The sequence below is a fragment of the Pteropus medius genome, unplaced genomic scaffold, assembly GCF_902729225.1.
Source record: "Pteropus medius unplaced genomic scaffold, Ma_sr-lr_union100, whole genome shotgun sequence".
In the NCBI taxonomy this organism is placed as follows: Eukaryota; Metazoa; Chordata; class Mammalia; order Chiroptera; family Pteropodidae; genus Pteropus; species Pteropus medius.
The window spans coordinates 480,773-501,044 of record NW_024345602.1 but is presented as its reverse complement, the minus strand read 5'-3'; the positions used below and the strand labels follow the sequence as shown (position 1 = coordinate 501,044).

General features: G+C 43.7%; 1 protein-coding gene across 2 annotated transcripts in view; it reads left to right on the top strand.

Annotated features, from left to right (window-relative positions):
- The window catches only part of RUVBL1 (RuvB like AAA ATPase 1), a 38,430-nt gene extending 20,139 nt beyond the window's left edge, over nt 1-18,291 (top strand). For both annotated transcript variants that reach the window (XM_039874600.1, XM_039874601.1), the window contains exons 5-11: nt 1,021-1,110; nt 1,865-2,014; nt 3,420-3,483; nt 4,908-5,106; nt 12,334-12,436; nt 16,759-16,850; nt 17,890-18,291. In XM_039874600.1, coding sequence (XP_039730534.1) covers nt 1,021-1,110; nt 1,865-2,014; nt 3,420-3,483; nt 4,908-5,106; nt 12,334-12,436; nt 16,759-16,850; nt 17,890-18,049 — 858 coding nt within the window. In that variant the 3' untranslated portion in view covers nt 18,050-18,291. The remainder of the gene's footprint in view (nt 1-1,020; nt 1,111-1,864; nt 2,015-3,419; nt 3,484-4,907; nt 5,107-12,333; nt 12,437-16,758; nt 16,851-17,889) is intronic.
- Nucleotides 18,292-20,272: the final 1,981 nt, after the last annotated feature.

The window sequence follows — 20,272 nt, the reverse complement described above, 5'->3', positions numbered from 1 at the left end:
ACAAGTAGCTTCCCATTCCCACCCATAGCTCCTGGCAATCACTAATCTACTCTCTGTTTCTGAATGCCTTTTCTGAATATTTCATACAAATGGGATCATACAAATGTGTTCTCTTGTGTCTGGTTTCTTTCACTGAGTCCTGGGTTTTTACTCTTTAATTTTTTTTTTTTTTTTTTTGAGACAAAGCCCAAGTTGTTGTTTTTTTTTTCACATTATAAAATGTGAAGTTTAACTGAAAGGAATTTATATCTAAATATAATTCCTTAAAAAAGTGCTGTCCTAGAATATTGATCACCTCAGGTAGCCTGAATTTGGATGATCTGGAGAAAAGCAACAGTTCCCAAAATATGCTACTTTTCTGGAGATATGAACAGGGGGACCCAAGGGAGCAAACAGTGGGATTTAGATCAAAAGGCTTAGGAAAGATCCTAGTTTTTGTTTTCTTTGAAATTTACACATCAGTGATCACACCTGGATGCTGTTATTTTGATGAAGAAACAGGCATAGACGGCCTTGTCCAAAGTTATAGGCCCACAAAATGCCAGCCACAAAGAATAAGCAGGCTGTGGCTTCAGTAATAGAAAATTCCACACATATAGAAAATTCTGAGGTGAGGAATGTGAAGGGTTGAAGGAGGGGCAGCAATCTCTAAAGGGGTGTTGGGGCCTATGGTCCCATGGACAGTGTAGGCTGCCTAAAAGCAATCAGAACCATTTTTGCCAGTTTGTAACCTTAGGAGTAGAGGGAAGAAGAAGATGGGGCCTTCCCTGGTGTTCCTCACTGCCTGGCACGTAGGTACGCTCACTCTTCTGCTTTCTGTCTAGGATGCTCAACCCCCCAAAGCCAGTCTCACACATCCTAACACACACACACACACACTCACGCAAACACACACATATTCTCTCTAGCAGTTATTAGCTTCCTCAAATCTCTTATGGAAAGATATCTTACAGTATGTCAGAAATAAATATAATATGTATTATAGTTCTCTGATTCACTTTTTTTTTTTTTAATTTTAAGCTGGACCCCAGCATTTTTGAAAGTTTGCAAAAAGAACGAGTGGAGGCTGGAGACGTGATTTACATTGAAGCCAACAGTGGAGCCGTGAAGGTAATGCTGCAATTTGTTTGCCATGAGGAGACCCAGTTCCCAGGTGACCAGGAATTTACTTTCTTCAGGGGAACAGGGTGTCTGGTATGATGCTGACAGAAGGTCAGTAGCTACCCTTTTCTGTTTAATAAAGTTTGCTTTTCTTTTATCTTTATTCTAAAACAATTTGTTAAAAAAATACTAAAGGTTGTGTAGAGGGAGACTGCAGGGTAAGAAAGCAAACAACTATAGTCATTTTCAAATTGAAATGTGCAGTGTATTTAATCTTCCTTTTATCTCTTAGATATTTTCTTTCCAAGATATATGCATGTGGAAAGGAATGCTGCATTAGTTGGCATTCTTTCTCTATCTGATTTTCAGTGTCTTGTACAGTGTTCCTCACTGTTTAATAGATGAGCATAATACTTCATATCATATGATAAATCACCCACCTACAAAAGCATCTGAACAGCTCCCTCTGTCTTCAGTTAATCTTTTGGAATTGCCCTTTATCGAGAATTGCATACAGTTAAAAGAGAGGAGGAAAAAGGTTCTTGGAGAACGTATCAGGTGTTTTTCAACTGGGTTTTTGGAGTCCAAATGATGAGCAGATTTCCTTATTTTGGCAGCAAGAGAGTGGGACATATTGGAGTTTGTCAAGTAGGCTGTTGGGCCCACACTTGGGAATGGAGACTTTTATCTCACTTAGCAATGTGCCATTTGGGGACTTGGCAGTGAAAACTTACCAGGCACTCAGGTTTCTCTCCTTTTGCAGAGGCAGGGCAGATGTGATACTTATGCCACAGAATTTGACCTTGAAGCTGAAGAGTATGTCCCCTTGCCAAAGGGAGATGTGCACAAGAAGAAAGAAATCATCCAGGATGTGACCTTGCATGACCTGGATGTGGCCAATGCCCGGCCCCAGGTACTGCTTTGACGCCAGCACTACCTGGCACACAAACCCTTTGCATGTGCATGGAAGCTCTGAGAGTAAATTGTCAGAATCTTGCTGCCTGTTTCTTAGAGCAGCTAGTCCTTTTCTATCTGTAATGTTCAGCAATTAACAGCAACATGAGCTAGGAAGGACTTCTTTGTTCCCATTCAAATGCTCTAGTCACAGATGATTTCATGTGTATTGTTCTTTATCCCAGCTAAGCCTCTGGTCCTGAGCTAGGCAGCTGCTTCTGTGGCTTCTCTCCAGCAGTGGGCTTACACCTGGGATTCTCCGGGTGTTAATGGCAGAAGGGCAGGAGTATTCTTTGAGCCCTTTACCAGATTTAAGAGAGCCTACAAAGCTGTGTCTTTCCCTCTGCTTAGCAATATCCCCAGTTTTGTAGCTTTGAGCGGGAACTGTATCTGCTCCTCATGCTGAGTAGAAGATAGATACTTGCACCTTGACTAATAAAATGTAGGAAAGCACAGTATGATTTTGTGACATCTTTGAGAAATATGTGATTTTAAAAACCCAACTCTTCCATGCCGTTAGTATTTCAGATTGTTTTCATCTTAAGAGAGGCCACCTCTTCATTAGCAGGAAATGGGCTTTCTAACTAGAAATTGGATCCTTGGGTGTTTTATGCCATGGAGCCTTGCCTAAGAGATTGCTAAAGAATCATCTTGGACCAAAAGGTCCCTTCTGCTTGTGGACTGGCTTTTCCCAAACCAACCTCCTGGGAGCTTTTGACTTGGAAAGAGTGCTGGGCTAAGAATTAGAAGTCAGGGATTGTGTCGTTGTGACACTTATGAACTCGGCTAATTAGTTGCCTTGGGTCTCGGGATTTTCTGTGCCTTGGGGCTCTGATTTTGAGTTTCCTCTTCTGTGAAAGGAGCATAATAGTTCCTGCCTGCAGGGCTGTGTTGAGGATCAGATGTTGTAAGTACACCCCACAGTGGACATTTAACCTGAACTTTAATGTATAACTGGGAGTTTCCCCAGGAAAGTGAATGTGGTTCCTGGTAGATGGACTAGAATATGCAAAAGTACTGAGTCATAAAAGAACTTGGGTATTCAAGGAAGGGTAAGGAGTCCTGTTTGGATAATCATGGAATATGGGATTGGAAAAAGATACAGCTGGAGAAGGAGGCTGGGGCAGTTCCCACAGAGCTGTACCTCCCACAAAGGGATTTTATTTGACTACTGCAGGTCTGGGGGAACCTCTTAAGAATTCCTGTATTTAGAAGCTCCTCAAGCTTTCCAGTGGAGCTGTCTAGGGTCTGCATACCTCAGGACCCCATGTAGAGTAGAATGGGAACCGGTGGGATAGGGGGTGATGGTGAGACTTTTGCCTTTGCCTTAGAAAGCAGGACTCTGTAACTTTTTTCTTACACAGGGGGGACAAGACATCCTGTCTATGATGGGTCAGTTAATGAAGCCGAAGAAGACAGAAATCACAGGTAAGAGAAACAGCAAGGCCTGTGAGCCAGAAGTGGAGCTGGAGGGCCCTAGATTCTGATATCCTTCCTGTGCGAGGTGCTGTGAGTGACTCCCCAAAGCTGAGGAAGTGTCTCAGAACATGTTCTTTCTTCTTTTCCCTTCAGAGCCTGACCTTACCCTAATAGTCTGTTTAGACAGCTGAAAGCATACTGTATGTTCTCTGGCCGGGTCTGCTAGCATACTCTTTTGACTGCATTCAATATCTTTGCACTCATCTTTGGAGATGGAGGCCTTCACAGTCTCTGGTCCCTTTGAGGTCCCAGAAATGTGGATTGTGTTGCCCCAGCTCTTCAAGATAGTTTCTGCCAGAGCACACCTGAACACAGCAAACTCCCCTGCCTAGGTACCAGACCACCCTCTGCTGCTAAGGTTCCCCAGCCCACCATGCTCAGCCTCTTGGGCACTTCCCAGAGCTTGGCAGGAATGTTGCTGCTCCCTTGTGGACCTTTAGTTTAGCATGCTTCTCTTCCCAGCTGGTGCATCCCTCTTTTTTCTATTTACCACCTATAGCTTTGTCACCTTAAAATATTAAACACGAAAGCATCTTTTTAATTTAAGTTTTAGCCAACAGAGTGATCTGAGACCTTTCTATTAGAGTCACCAAGAGCAGTTACTGTATTTTAACATGATTTTGGCCATGTATCCCCATTTGACCATTCCTGCCTCATGTTGGGCTTTGTTGGAAGATACTGTATCAAATCTTCATATTCTGTTTGTGAGCCATTCCCTCCTGATGATAGTGCAGGAGCTGGTTTGGAAAATGAGAGCTATGACCTTAGATGGGTTCTTTAACTTTTGAGAGACTCATCCCTTTTAGACCTCTGAAATTGGACCTTTCCTCCGAACCTTTCATTCCTCATGGGTTTCCTTCCAGAAAGGATTCTACACATGTCTTCTATTCATTCCTTCATTCCTTTGTCCAGGCACTTGAATGAAAGTTAATTAACCTAAGCTTTGAAAGGGTCATTTGCCAGTGCAGAACAAGAAAATTTACATATGGAAACTCATTTCATCCATGACTCCCGAACACCAGTGTCTGGGATTAGGCAGGGAGCTAAGTTTGGGTGCATGTGAGTAATAAGGCCTGGTGAGGAGTGTGACTTAAAGCACTTCTTTGGGGGAAGCTGCTGATTTTGTGACTTCTTGTGTAATTATCCCTAATTTCAGATAATGAAACTGAAGCCTGGAATGGGGACATAACTTGCCTAGGGGTCACATAGCTAGCAGTAAAACCATGCTCCAAACTTGAGTTTGGGCTGAATTCAGATGGAAGAAGACAGAAGATGACAAAAAAAATAATAAAATAAAAAAGTAAAAAAGAAAGAAGGTGACAGTTTTCCCCACCTGGTACTGACATTGCCTGTCCACCCTTGCTGTCTCCTAGATAAACTTCGAGGAGAGATTAACAAGGTGGTGAACAAGTACATTGATCAGGGCATTGCTGAGCTGGTTCCAGGTGTGCTCTTTGTTGATGAGGTCCACATGCTGGACATCGAGTGCTTCACTTACCTGCACCGGGCCCTGGAATCTTCTATTGCCCCCATTGTCATCTTTGCGTCCAACCGAGGCAACTGTGTCATCAGGTAGGGTGGCTGTCTGCTAGCCATGAGGGTTTTCCACCTTCTACTTGGCTTCATTTGTTCCTCTTGGATTACTTTAAACCCATTATGTCGTGAGTCAGGATGGGGATAAAGGGAGGTCATGTTCACTTTGAGAGAAATATGCCAAAATGGCTTGCCTTCAGAGGTAGTTCATGTGTTAGCCTCAGTCTGTCAGGGGTCACCAAAGGCAACAGCCACCATAACTAAATATGAGGGTCTCCCACGGAGTCTCTGGGGTAACATTGGGGTATGATTTGGTCCTTCAGTTGGAGTGGGCAAAGGTAAGGTCAGACAGGCTGGCCTTGGGTGACACTACATATGTTAACTTCTATCCTCTTACTAGTTCTGGGAGGTAAGTATTCTTGGCTTCATTTTTCAGGTGAGGAAACAGAATGGCAGCATAACTTACCCCTGGTCATAAAGATAAGATGAGAACCCATATCTTTCTGATAGTGAAACTGGTAACGAAAACAAAAATTTCTCTCTATTTCAGAACTACTTGGAACCACTCTAGCACTTGCCCCCACTCCATTAGGCCTGCCTTTGAAAAGGGGAGGTGTTGATACCTGGAAGGCAAATGCTTGTATGATGGTCACCCTGCTAAGATGGGCCCAGGGCAGGGATTGGGCTTGGTTGAAGTTCTTTTTTCTCCTGAGTATTCTGTAGGCCTGTGAACCCCAGAGAACATACCATCTTCCCACCTCACAAGCCTAGGTGTCGGTATCCCATACTTGGTAGTTTTCTTGCTCTTTTTGTTTTCTGTACTCCTGTTTGAAAGTCGGGGCCTGATTCTAGCACGACTAGGGTCGTGAAGTAGGATGGCGAGGCGTGCCTTTTCAAGCCTGCAGCAGAGTAGTGAGGGGAACAGAGCCTTGGAGACTGCATGCTCCTGGCATCAGGAGTGCTAGGAATCCAGAAAGAGACTTCAAGGCTCATGAGTATCAGCACAGAGCCTGAGCCACACTGAATTAGGAACCCATATTGCTGATTCACTTAGATTTAACTCTTGAATGGAGGTGAGTCACATCCAGTTTAGCTGGCTCTCGATGGAACAGCTTTGTCTCATTTGAGGCTATCCAGAAGTTGTATTGCTGGTGCTGAGCCGGGACTCTCTCAGGTCCCCTCTCAGTTGACTGGGAATTAGTACTTGTGTGTTGATTCAAGTTCATGTAGCAACATCTTGTATTCACTCTTCGAATCCCTGTAATGCTATCTTGACGACATCATTGTCACAGGTGTTGTCTGCAATTTTGGAGAGAAGGCAGCTTGTACCTGGTCCAGGCCAGCCATTGGTGAGAGGATCCTGGCTACCTAGGAAGCATCTGGAAACTAGATATGTGGCCTGGTGCCTGGTGAGCCTGGTGTCCCTGCCACACAGTCCCCATAGGTTTGCTAGACTTGCCTTGTTTTAGTCAGGCCTGGCTTCAGTTGGACAGCAAGTGAAAGGGCTTATCCCTGAACAAATGGTGCCCTCTGCTGGAGAGCTCTGCTAACAGGCTCCTTTTCTTTACAGTAGATAATCTAGCCCAGCAGATGCCAGTAGAGCCTGGCAGCTTCTTGCAGGAGCAAGATCTCTTAGGACTCTAAGTACCTTCTCTCAGTCACATCTTATCCAGGAAAAGGTGCATAGGAAGGTGGCTTTATCTCATAACTACCTAATGTGGACAGAGCTGTGGTCCGCCTGCAACCTGGGAGACTTGGCCCTGGCCCCACCCCCGTTCTGATTGACTTGATCAAGTGCTGTAGCTATTCGAGGCTGTAGCTATTCGCTGTTGTCAGACTATAGTCACCTAAGTGGAGAGAAGATGCTCAGAGTGTAGGTCTTGTGCAGGCCCACTCAGGTACTTAAAATTAGTGTGTGCTCTCCAAGAGGATTTTGGTGCCAGGCCCAAGTGGGAAATTTGTTTAGCAGTGATAATAATGTCAAAATAGCAATGATAAAAATAATAGCCAATGTATTGAGGAGCTCTGTCTGTGTACTAGGCACACTGTTCTCACCTCAACTTAGGAAAGGACTGCTGTTTTCATTTGGATGAGGGCCCTAAGGCTACACCAGGATGGGGCATTTGGCTATCGTTACACAGCTCAGAAGCAAAGCTGGAATTTGACCAGAGCATTGGACTTCAGAGCTCGTGCTCTCGACAAGATTTGGTTTAGATGTGAAATGATGGACTTTCTGGGACATATGTACAGTTTTGGCAACATCTGACTTGCTGCCCATCAGACTAGTGAGGGGAACAGAGCCTTGGAGGCTGTGTGCTCCTGGCACGCAGGAGAGTTATTGAGCTTCCTTAACTTGAGACCCACATCTGACCTACAGTGCTTGAAAGGAAAAAGTGGAGGAAGGGAACTCACAGTAATTGAGGGCTTCCTCTGTGCCAGAAACTGACCAGAGTACTCTACATGGGTCTCCATGTAATTTAAGGCACCCTGACCACCCTGTGGGTAGGTGATAGCTCCAGACTCACATGGGAGGTGACCTGCATGGGCCACAAGCCTGAGGGCCGTCTGGCTCCAAAGCCCATACCATCTCTCCTCTTCTGCACTGCTTTCCCAAGTGGCTCCATCAGTGACTGGGAGTGGAGCTTTGATGGTGGTGCAGGGAGCCACCGTGAAAGTGCAGACAGCCCCTAAGTCCTCTAGGTCACCTCTCCTTGTGCACAGGAAGATGAAGGAAGCCATTCCTTCATCCATGGACACAGTAGAAGGTGAAGTCGCACTAGCTCCACTCTCCTCACCTTGAGAAGTCCTTTCCCTTTCAGGCAGCAAAATCCTCAACTGTTAAAGGAGAGCTTGGCCCTGATTCTAGCTCTAAAAACTGAGAGATCTTCTTTTCCTGTGGAAGATAGCTTCCTGGGATTAAGAAGTCTTTGTAGGAGTTCCTCTCTACAAGTCACTGTTGCACGGAGACTTAAGAAACAGTGTGGTCTCTATTCACTCTGAGTTCACTTTAAAAAAACCAGCTTTATGGAGATATAATTCACACATAATACAATTCACACAGCTAAAGTATAAATTTCAGGGGTTTTTTAACATAGTCACAAAGTTATACAGTCATCACCACAGTCTATTTTAGAACATTTTCATCATACCAAAAAGAAAACTTAGCAACAGCTACCCTGCCACCTTTACCTGCATCTCCCCTCCCATGTAGTTTTTCCCCAGCCCCACCCTACAGCCCCTGTCAACCATTAATCTACTTTCTGTCCCTATGCATTTGCCTTCATGGACCTTTCATATAAATGGCACTATACAATCTGTACATTTTCGTGTCTGGCTTTTTTCACCCAGTGTAGTGTTGTGAAGTTTCACCCATTTTATAGCATGTATCAATACTTATTAGTTTTTAAGGTTGAATAGTATTCCAAAGTATGGAATATTAAATAGCACATTTTCTATTCATCAGTTGATGGACATTGAGATGCCTAGGAGTGGAATTGCTGGGTCAAATGGTAACTCTACTTAACCTTTTGAGGAACTGTCAGACTCTTTTCCATAGTATCTGCACCATTCCAGCCAGCAGCGTGTGAGGGTTCCAACTTCTCCACATACTCAACACTTGTTATTGTCTGACTTTTTGATTCTAGCCATCCTAATGGGTGTGACGTGGTATCTCACTGTGGTTTTGATTTGCATTTTCCTGATGGTTGTGATGTTGAGCATCTTCTCATGTGCCTATTGGCCATTTGTATATTTTCTTGGGAGCATTATCTGTTTATGATCCTTTGCCCATTTTTTATTTGGGTTATTTGTCTTTTTATTATTGAGTTGTAAGAATTCTTTATGTATTCTGGATATTAGACCCTTACCAGATATATGATTTGCAGTATTTTTTCTCATTCTATGAGCTGTCTTTTCAGTTTCTTGATAGTGTCTTGACACACAATTTTTGACTTAAGATGAAGTTTAATTTATCTGTTTTTTGTTGCTTGTGTTTTTAGTCTTATATCTAAGAAACTATTCATTACATAATCTAAGGTCATAAAGAATTACACCTATGATTTCTTCTAAGAGTTCTAGTTATAGTTCTGACATGTAGTTTTCTGATCACTTAGGAGTTAATTTTTTGTGTGGTGCAAGGAGTCTGTCCAACTTCATTCTGTTGCATGTGGATACCCAATTGTCCCAGAAGCATTTGTTGAAAAAACTTCTTACTTCATTGAATTGTCTTGGCCGCTTCATCAAAAAATCAAATGGCTTTCTTCTTAGCACTGTTCCTATGTCTACTGAGCCAGGGCTCAGTGGACTTTTGGGAGTTACACTTCGTTTTACCCAGAAAAGCATTCTTTAGTGCACTTCTGTTACCGTAGAAACTTTGTGTTATCTGTGTCCCTGCAGTTATAGGGAGTTACATAAAGAATCAGTCAGGGAGTGATTCTCAGCCAGGGACATTTTCACTTGTTGTGACTGGAGGTATTGCTGGCATCTAGAGGGTAGAAGCCAGGGATGGTGCTGATCATCTTACAATGCTCAGGACAGTCCCCTACAAAAAATTATTTGGTCCAAAATTTAGTGTTACAGTGGAGGAACCCTGTGTAAAGTAAAAGTATTCACAAATGAGTCAGTCATTTTACACACATGTAAGTATATCTATAGGATAAATTTATAGAAGCATAATTACCTCGTTCCTACAGATATACCATATTGGATTCTAAGGAGAATTGCGCCTGTGGCCTCACAACCCAAAACTCTACATCTGTTAGGGGCACACCATTAACACAGTTTGAACAGTTGTTGAATGGCATAATGGTGAAATCAATGTTAGTTTGAGGCCAAAGGCAGAAATGAACTTATAGATGCAAGAATAAATTTGCAGTTTTAGCCAAAATATAATTATCATTGTAGTTTATTGTTAGCAATTTTATGTTGTAATATGGCAATTCTGGCCACCTTGTCTAACAGTGATTGCCCTGCACTGAGAGTGCCTTCTGAGGTCACTGCCCTATGTAGGAGCACTGGTAAATAGAGGCTCTGTTCTCTGGCTGGCTTAGCAATGTCACAGCCCCTTTCATGCCTAGCAGAATAGAGTTCCAGAAACCATATTTCACTAATATGTTTTCTAAAAGAAACTATACCTAAGGTTCATAGCTTGGACAAATTTCAAAAATATTTTGTCTTTAATTCCTGAAAAATGCTTAGCAGTCTTTAAGAAGACTTTTTTGTTACAATTTTTAATTTCGTGGAATCAAAACTATAAAAAATTTTCTTAATGCATTCCTATAAATTATGTTATTTTGAAGTTTGATTAGGGAGTACTTTATTTTTCCCTAACCATTTCTTCTGTAGACTTAAATTTGTTGTTATGTCTGAATTGAAGATGATTTATCCTGAGTGTTACAGAATTTGGTATATTTTAACATGGTAAAGGTGAGATCTTTTAAAGATTTCCCAAGAATTTTCAAGAGAATTCCCAAATAGGACTTAAGAAACTTCAAACTTATTGCCTAACTAGAATTAAATAACTAAAATTAAATGTAGTTTTTAAAGGTTATTTTGTTCAATGAGAAGATTGCAGACAAACCAAATATCAAGATTTGAATCATAATAGAATTCAATCTTTATAATCTTCCTTGTTATTTAGAATGATTTCTTGGTGGAAGAGATTTGTTTTCTCTAAAGTTATCTTAATATTTGTGTTTGCTATTATTCTGTTTTCCCATTTATTTTGTAAGGTCTTAATTATTTTTTAGTTATATTTAACAATTATTCATTAATGTAGAATTTTATTCTTTTTTAAAATTGTTTTTATTGTGGCAAAATGTATATAACATGGAATTTGCCTTTTAGATATACAATTCAGTGGCATTAATTACATTCACAGTGTTTTATAACCATCACCACCATCCATCTCCAAAACTTTTCTGTTTCTCCAAACAGAAACTGTCTCCCTTAAGCAGCAAGTCCCATTTTCCCTTCCCTTGCCCGTGTGACCTCTGTTCTACTCTGTCTTCATGAACTTGCCTTTCCTAGTATTTCCTATAAGTAGAATCATCATCTGCCCTTTCGTACCTGGCTTCTTTCACTTAGCATGTTTTTAAGGTTCTTCCTGTTGTAGCATGTATCAGAACTTTTTATTCTTGCAATAATAAATATACATTTACAGTTCAACTGACTGGATGGAATTTCAACAGATAGATTTTTTTAGTGAGGTTCTATATCTACAATGCTTACTTATATTTGAAACCGAACATTCTGATATCAACAGTTAGATCCAAATAACCTGTTTCTATTCTTTGTTTTGTTGCTAAGTTATGACCATAGACTCTGTATTTCTTTACATCAGAAATGGTGCTGATGTAGACTGGCTGATGCTGTGACTCCTGAAGGCTGAGGCAGAATCCTATAGCACGTGGGCTTCCAGACATGTGGCTGAAGCCAGACAGCTGGTGCCCCAGGGCCTGGTGGTTTAACAGGGTTCCTTTCCTGGGCCATTCTTCCTGTGGCTTGGCTAAGGATTTAAGAGGAATATAGGCAAAAGACATTGGACAGTTCCCCAAAAGAACTAAAATAACTACTAGATATAAGGGAAAACATTCAAATGAATCAAGGAAATGCAAATTCAAACAAGGTGTTACCCTTCCTTTTTCTAAACCATCAAAGCAGCAGAGTTTAAGAATTAGAATACTCAATGCTGGCTGTACTACAATGAGATCAGATCACTTGCGTAGTAGCTGTGTAAATTAGGATATTCATTCACCCATTCATTCATTTGAATAGAAATCAGGATTATGTCAGGCACTACAAGAGTTGCTCATGAAATGTTCATGGCTGTATGCATAAAATTGTTTATCAAAGCATCATTAATAAAAATGCCAATAATTGTAAACTGCCTAAATATCCAACAATTTGGGTTTTGTAAAATACTTAATGGGTTATTAAGACTGAAGCATCATGAACAAAAGAAAAAAAAACCTGCAATAGTTGAAATTTATAAAAATGTGACTATGAAAATTTGGCAAGTGTGTATAATATGATTGTATGTGGCCTTTTTTTCTTTTCCCCAAATTTCCTGTGATACTGATATTTGCTAAAATAATGAAGTTGTTTTTGATGACACCTGAATGTTAGCCTGATTACCCTGTGGTCCTGGCTCTTGTCTCTCAGGATATGAACTAGCTGTTTTGTCATTGTGAGTGCCTCAGCCATGTCCAATGTTCAGTTTCTGGTTTCAGAGAGGCCACAGTGATGTGATCATTCTGGCTCTTGCAGGGGCACTGAGGACATCACCTCCCCTCATGGCATCCCTCTTGACCTTCTAGACCGAGTGATGATCATTCGGACCATGCTGTACACTCCACAGGAAATGAAACAGGTAAGCCTGCCTTTCTCCCTCCCTCATTTTCCTTTCTCCTCTCATTTGTTCCCAGTGTTCCCTGAATCTGTGCAAGAAGGTATCCACAGAACAGACCCGGCTCCCACCACTGTCCCACCACTTAGCTGCTGCCTTGAGCAAGTCACAATACTCTGGAGCTTCAGTCCCCCATTCTGAGGGATGGGTGGGCCACCTAGACGTTGCCTGAAGTGTCAGAAAACCTCAGTTGCCTATATCCCTTCTTAAAAACTTTAAGAAAGAAATAGTGAAAGATATTGACTAGATGACAGCCATTAGGGAGGCCACTGGCTCTAGGAAAGAGGCAGTAAAATATGATTTAGCAATAGCTTGGTGCCCAGGGTAGGCCCTGTCCGAGGTCTTTTCTGCTCAGTGGACAAAGTCAGGCACTCTGTCCCACCAGAACCCATAGCAAGCTGGCTCTAGCAGGGCACAGAACCTGGATGGGGCAAATGTTTGGGTCCTAGCAGAGCCTGGGTACTGTAAACAACATGACCAGTTTCTTGTGGTTTTTGGAAGCTGTGCCTGGGGTTGCTGCCTTGGCAATAGAGATGAGGGTGAAGTAGGGTCACACAGTTTAGAGGGGCACCTGAAATGGAGGTCATAAAACTAAGCTGACAATGAAAGGCTTGAAGGAGGTGTATATGGAAACATCTACCTCAGTGCCTGACAGAGCGCATGGTCAAAATTCCATGTGAGATGAATTTGGGTTATGCTGGGACTCGAGGTGACATGGATGTATGAGATTGAGCCTTATCTCAAGGAGTTCAGTCCCAGTTCTTCCTGAATGAATTATCTCTTGCTCGATCTGAGCAGGAGCACCAGCTGTGTGCCAAACAGTGCCCAGGCACTGCACACTTAGAATTTCTGGTCCCCTTACTGGTACTTCAGCAGTTGTTACAGTCATAATGTCTTTTTCTTTTGATGGCTGAGTTACACAGTGGCAAGTCCAGGATGCAAAGCCAGGCCGTGCGTTGCACAGCTCAGGCCGTTTGCTTGGTGGTGGGTTGTGCCATAGGTTGCTGTCCTAGAGCATGGGCTGTGCTCTTTTTTCCTGCTCTGTCCACCCATGCCCCAGATGATCTCACTGCCCACATGTAAGTCTCTCACTGTGGAATCTGTGTGTGGCCAAGGTTGGAAATGTTGGAATGGACCAGAGGGCTGCACTGATGTCTTGATGGGCTCTGCCTGGACCCTCTCCTCTTACTAGAGCAAAGGCACTGTTTATTGGACATCATGCTAAGCCTATGGACATGGTTAACCAGCATGAACCTGTTTGATTTTCAGTAACCATGAGGTAGGGCGAACTATTATCATTGTCATTCATAAAGGTGAGGATACCAAGACTCAAGTGAACTCAGTGCCTAAGTTCATAAAACTTGTCAGTGGCTAATAGGTGACCAGACTGACTAACTGGCGTCTAGGCTGTCTGATCCTGACACCCATGTCCTAAGTGCTATGCCACCAGCTTCCCTCCTACTAGAAATCCCTAAATTCGGTGTGGCATCCCTCTGGCAGTTTGTTGGAAGGGCCTTTTCTTTTGGAGCTCTGAGGAAGGCCTCTCCTGAGTACTCCGCAGTTACCCCCTTGCTCGCGTGTGGCCTGTCCTGCCTGGCCCTGACAGCATTTCATGTTGATCCAGTGCCCAGGAGTATCAAGGTTAGCATGGAACCAGAGATCTCCCTTCATAACCAGCATTGACAGAATACTAAAACAGGTTTAGTTCATAGCAGCAACTGTGTGTGTTTTTTGGGAGATAGTGTTCATGGCTAGAGGCCTTATCACCAGGTAATGGTCTCTTGCTCTTGGATGAATGCTAGGTTGAAGCCAAGGTATTCACTGGATAGAATCAGAAGCAAAAGCAAAAGAGTCCCAAGTTTCCTGCTGGGAGAAGCAGCCATGCACACATGGAACACTTTGTGGTTGAGTAACTTAAGCAGTTTGGTGCACCTCTGTGAGCCTTGGCCTTCATAGTTTACTGGAGGATTTGCTCTCTCCTTTCAGGATTGTCGTGAGGACTGAGTGAGATAATGACAATAACTTAGGGAAGGAATAGGGCTGGCCATCCCTTCTTATTGCAGTAATTATTACTGTTATTAACAGCTTACAGGTGCTTCACAGACATACACTGTGATCCTCACAACAGCTTTTAATAACCAGGATTTGCAGCTCAGGGACAACAAGGACCTCATGATCACAGAGAATAAGCTGCAGAGCTAGGACCCCACTCAGAGCCAGTTCATATTTGTTGCTTCCATTCGAACCTGGAGCATGCAGTCTGAGCTCCCGTGAAGTGTTCATCACTATGCCTCCAGAGTAGTGACTGCTGGCTGGCTCCCGGACTGGTTCCTGTCTTGGCTCAGCCAGGCTTCCTCTTGGGTTAGCAGAGGATAGACTAACTGCCAGCACCCACATTGCTTTGTTCTTGTGGGTTTAGTATTTTTACTGGAGCCTGGGGTAGGTTTTTTGAAAAACAAAGTAACTTTAACTTGTGTACTCTGCCATCATTGCCGACACCCTCATAAACTATAACCTGCATTATTATTAAATGATTAAAGATCTAATTTATGAACCGTCCATTTCTGAGCAGTCTGAGGCAGGAGCTCTTGGGATTGCTCTCACCTGCTCTAGGGAGAGTGAGAGCAGTGTCCCTGACATTCCTGAAGCCCAGCTTCCAATTCAGTGCAGCTCACTGAAGATGAGATACTCAGGACTGAAGCTTTCCCCATTGACCAGGCTCTAGGATTAAATATTTGCATTTCCCCAGAGTTTCTGAAGGCCCCAGGGGACATTTTTCTCGGCAGGACTTGGAAGTTTCCTTAGTTCCCAGCAGTCAGTGAGAAGACTTTTATATTGGAGCACATACCTGTCTGGCTCTGATTGTTGCGGTCAGAGGGAAGTCCTGCATCTGGAGCCAGGAATGGGGGTCTCTCCCCACGCCCTTCCTGCCTTCCTCCTCATGCCCTTTCAGTAACTTCAGTGCTCAGCTGATTTAGCTTTGGACTCCAGATGGTGGAACCCTTCACGTACAAGTTAAGATTCTTTTGACAGAGGTTACACCCTGGCAGCACTGGCTGAACAGATAGGTTTTATGTGGCTGGTACAGCATGAAATATTTGAACAAGTTGCCAACATTTAGAAATCAGGATATTTCATACAAATATCTGAGTTTGAGTCCCTTGACAGAATGAAAGATTTTCCAGCACCTGGCCCTCCAGCCATGGCTACCTCCTTGAGTGCATGCTGGCCTGGCCACCTCAGCCCCAACCCCTACCCCACTTCTGCAAGACCTGGCTTTCTTACTGAGCAGGACCTTTCCTGTTCATAGCAGCTGACTTACTGGGGCCCTTATCAGAGTCACCAAACACTACATTCTCTCTACTTGCAGCTCCTGTCCTCAGGGTCTCTGCCTGAGAGCTGAAAGGCCAATTTGAAATGTCCATCTCCTAAACTTCTGGTCCCTCTCTTCCCCTTGTAAGGCTTTAGGTGGGGCTCTGTCTTTCCCATTTCCTACTCCTCTACCTGGGTGTGTTTTTATGGCTTTAATTTAAACAAGGGCTTCTTGATATCTTGTTTACAAAGCTGCCAACGTGAAAAATTCCTGTATTATATGAGACTCAAGGCCTCGAGTTATCTCGGCTCCACAGTACTCAACATTATTATCTCAGCTGCCCCTTATCACTCAGTGCTGGTGTGCCTGTAGGCTCCCAGTGCCACTTGTGTTACAGTAACCTCACCATCAGCTTGCCTCCCATCTAGCATTGCCAGGATCTTTAAATTGCAACAAGCATCAGCCTCTTCTTGATAGACTAGGTATCTCCTGGTGATGTTACCAGAGTTGGTAAATCTTTAAAAGTAACTTTTTGATTTATTTAACCATTGTATTTATTAAGCAAATAAAAAATGTCTCTTCTTGCCTGAGTGCTTATAGGTGGTGGGAAGGTTAGAGCCTGTGCAGGTTTTGGAGAGTCCTCAGTTTTCTGGGTCTGGGGATTGAGTGGGAAGAGCAGAGAGACAGGAGCTGAGCCATGCCCTGTGCACACCTCCATGGATACTAGCCACTTTCTTGTCAGCATGACCATCACACCCTGGCTATAAAGCCATTCACCGTGTGGCTGGTGCCCCAGAGGTATTTGAGGCCAGCAGTCCTGGGTAGTGGGGTGGCTCTCTGCTCCACCAGACCTAGATTTTCTGCTTCTCTTATGATGTGGGATGGAAAACTGAACAAGGTTGTTTTTAAAGTACTTTATAAATAGGACACTTGTATTCAGTCTTTATCAATCATGGTTTTTCTCCTCTAAAAGATCATTAAAATCCGAGCCCAGACAGAGGGAATCAACATCAGTGAGGAAGCGCTGAACCACTTGGGGGAGATCGGTACCAAGACCACTTTAAGGTGAGCTGGTTGTCCCCTGGACCTGTATCTGCCTGGAGCTGCATCAGACTCTGCCAGTGCCTTCTCAGAAGGCCTGTGAGGCCTGGATGGGGTCTGTTCTGGGACATAAATGCAGGCTTCCTTCACAAGGCATAGGACCATGTCTGCTCTTCCTGGTGTGATAGGTCTTGTCCCAGGACACTGCAGTTCCAAGTGCAGAATATTTAGATAACGGTGTTTAAAAAACTAGAATAACAGTTGAAGTCCTCTTGTCCTATAGCAGAATGTACCCCTATAGTAGGGAGCTGACTCTGACCCCAGGCCAGTCCCCTTGGTAGAATAGATGGACAGAACCAGAGACTAGGGTCTGGGGCAGGGAGCTCAATGGCTGCGCCCTGTCTAGCCGCATTGCTCTTGCTGGATCTGTTCTCCAGGTGTGTCTTGGTTTGGGATGGTGGATGTAGGCGAACATGAGTGCATACGTAGACTGCTTTCCTGACTCTTCACCAGTGGCTTGAAGCTGTTGCCTATGCAGGATGTCCCTTCTCAGTGTCCTGACTCCTTGTGAAATCATGACTTTACAGTCTTCAGCCTGTCCCTATTTACCTTGCTCCTAAGGTTGAAGCAGAATTGCAAACTTTTGTTTGGGTGGAGTGGTGCTTTAAAAAACTTTATTTTCATGCCTTTGGATGGGGCATGTGATCTCAGGTGGCTATGTGTTCATTTTCCTGCCATGTTCAGTGTCCCAATCCGGACCTTGGCATTACCAGCCTGGTACCTATATACATCTAGGTTTTGCCTAAGGTCATACCCCTTTCAAGGAGCGGTCGGAGAACTTTTAGACTTGACAAAAATTTGTCATGTTGGTGACTTCTGACCCCTCCAATGGGGTCACGACTACAGCTCTTTGAGCAAGGACAGCTCTCATATTTTCTGTGTCTGCTGTGTTTGCCACAAGCTTAGCATTGGACTCAGTCCCTAGTGTTAGTGCTCTGCTGATCTGGGAGGAGACTATCTGTGGCCACCATTTCATTCCTATCCTGGCCCCTGTTTACTCTAGGTACTCGGTACAGCTGCTGACTCCAGCCAACTTGCTTGCTAAGATCAACGGGAAGGACAGCATTGAGAAAGAGCACGTTGAGGAGATCAGTGAGCTCTTCTATGATGCCAAGTCGTCAGCCAAAATTCTGGCTGACCAGCAGGATAAGTACATGAAGTGAGCCAGCCAAGGTTTTGTGCAGAGAGAGACTTCCGGGCAATCCTGGGCCCAGGTCCAGCCTGTGGACACAAGGCTCACCCTTGGGCTTGGCTCTGTTCCCATCCCAGTGCGGTTAGCAGCATTGTCAGTTCAGTGTGGAAAGTGTTTCTTTTTAAATTATCATAATTTTTCCCATGGTTATTTTGAAGGAACCTGCCCCACCTGGTGTGTTTTCTAATAAATCTTTACAGGTTATTTTAATTACATCTCTTCTCTTCTTTTAATTAAAAAAATTACATTTTAGAACAGTTTTAGATGTACAGAGTTGTTGTGAAGATAGTACAGGGTGTTCTCACATACCTCACACTCAGTTTCCCTTACTGTTAACATCTTACAGTTACTATTTGTATTTTTGTCACAGTTAATGAACCAATACATTATTATACTTTATTCACATTTCCTGAGTTAGCTAATGGCCTTTTTCTATCCCAGGATCCCATTCAGGACCCCACATTACATTTAGTTATCATTTCTCCTTAGGTTCCTCATAGCTGTGATGGTTCCTCACACATTCCTTGTTTTTGATTGCCTTGACAGTTCTGAGCAGTGTGTTCTCTGAGATACCCCTCAGTGGGGTTTGTTTGATGTTTTTCTCTTTAAACCTGGATTGCTTGTGATTGGGAGGAAGACCATATAGGTAAAGTGCAATTTTTATCATATACTGTCAACAAAACTTATCACTGTTAATGCTGACTTTGATCACCTGGCTGAAGTGTTTGTCAGTTTTGTCCACAGTAAAGTTACTCTTTAACCCCCTTCCCACGCAGTCCTCTTTGGAAGTCACTGAGCACAGCCGTTCACTTAAGGGGTGGGCAGTTTTGCTCCACCTCCTTGAGGAGTGAGCATCTACATAAACTATTTAGAATTCTGCACAGGAGATTGTCTCCCTATTTTTTATTCATTCGTTTGTCTCAATGCGGACTCATGGATATTTATTATGTATTTTGGATTATAATCCAACATTACGTTATTTATTTTGTTGCTCAAATTGGTCCAGCTTTGACCATTGAAGTCAGTTGGTTTCTGTGTCCCTTTGACATGTCCCCATCACTGGTACTATATCTCTGTTAGTCCACTGAAGTGGGTCTTTCAGCCCCTTGAGAGGAAGGGGAAATAGCAATGTCTGACAGATACCATACCAACACATTCTTGCCTGGTAGGATGAGCACTACATTTTCTCGCTCTCTGCCAGGCAAGTTCCTGTCTTCCAGCTCTGTGCTGCCTGAGATAGGGCTTAGCCACAGAAGTCATGCCTTGGCACAGGCTGGTTGTTTTGGTTCTCTGCCCTCATAGGCAGATCTCCATGCTGTTACATGTGCAGGAGAGAAGAGACAAGCAAGATGGTCATCTCGATCCAGTCATTGCTCTAATCCAAGTTAGTCACGAGGTCCTCGTAGGGCAGGCACAACTCTTCTCCCATTAATGATGATCACCTGAGCGTGTCCAAGAGACTGTGGGCAGGAGGGCTAAGGTAATTATGTGGGAGTCCATTCAGCTCTCTGAGAGCCCTCAGGCCATGCTCAGATCCTGAGAAGGGCCCAGCTAGTCCCTGCTGCCAGAATGGATCTTCCGGCCTGGCCTCTGAAGGATACCAGCATGTGGGTTCTTGGTGATGGTGGTGGGGGGTGGGGTGTTGAGGAAACAGGGCCCAGTGGTGGATGATGGGACACTCTCTGAAGTCAGGGCTCAGTCTGTGGCCTGTCCTGGCTGCCCATATCTTATTTCTCCCAACTTAAGCCACCTTAGAAAAACAGAACAGTGATACCTCAGATACCAACAGATATAGCAAAAGCTGATTGTGGACTAGGGCCTGTGTTAATGCTTCACATTTCCTTTTAACATTCTCACAGCAGCTGTATGATATTGGTGTCATTTATGTCACTTGCCCAGCTAGCTGGTAAGAGACAAAACCAGGAGGATTTGGAATCAGAGTGGTTGGAGTCTGTGCTCCTATATCCTAAGGCTATACCACTTTCCTTAGGTGCTGAGTAGTTAGAGCGGTCTTCAAGATCTGACCTCCATCCCACACAGGTAAGGCAAGCAGTGGCAGGTGTGAGGAAGGTGACTTGCCTAAGGTCATACCCCAGAGGACAAGAATCAGGCTTTGCCCATATGGACCTCTTCCTCCAGCCCCCAAAACTCACAGTGTTTGAGGAGTAGAGAAGCAGCGGTGACAGCATACTTC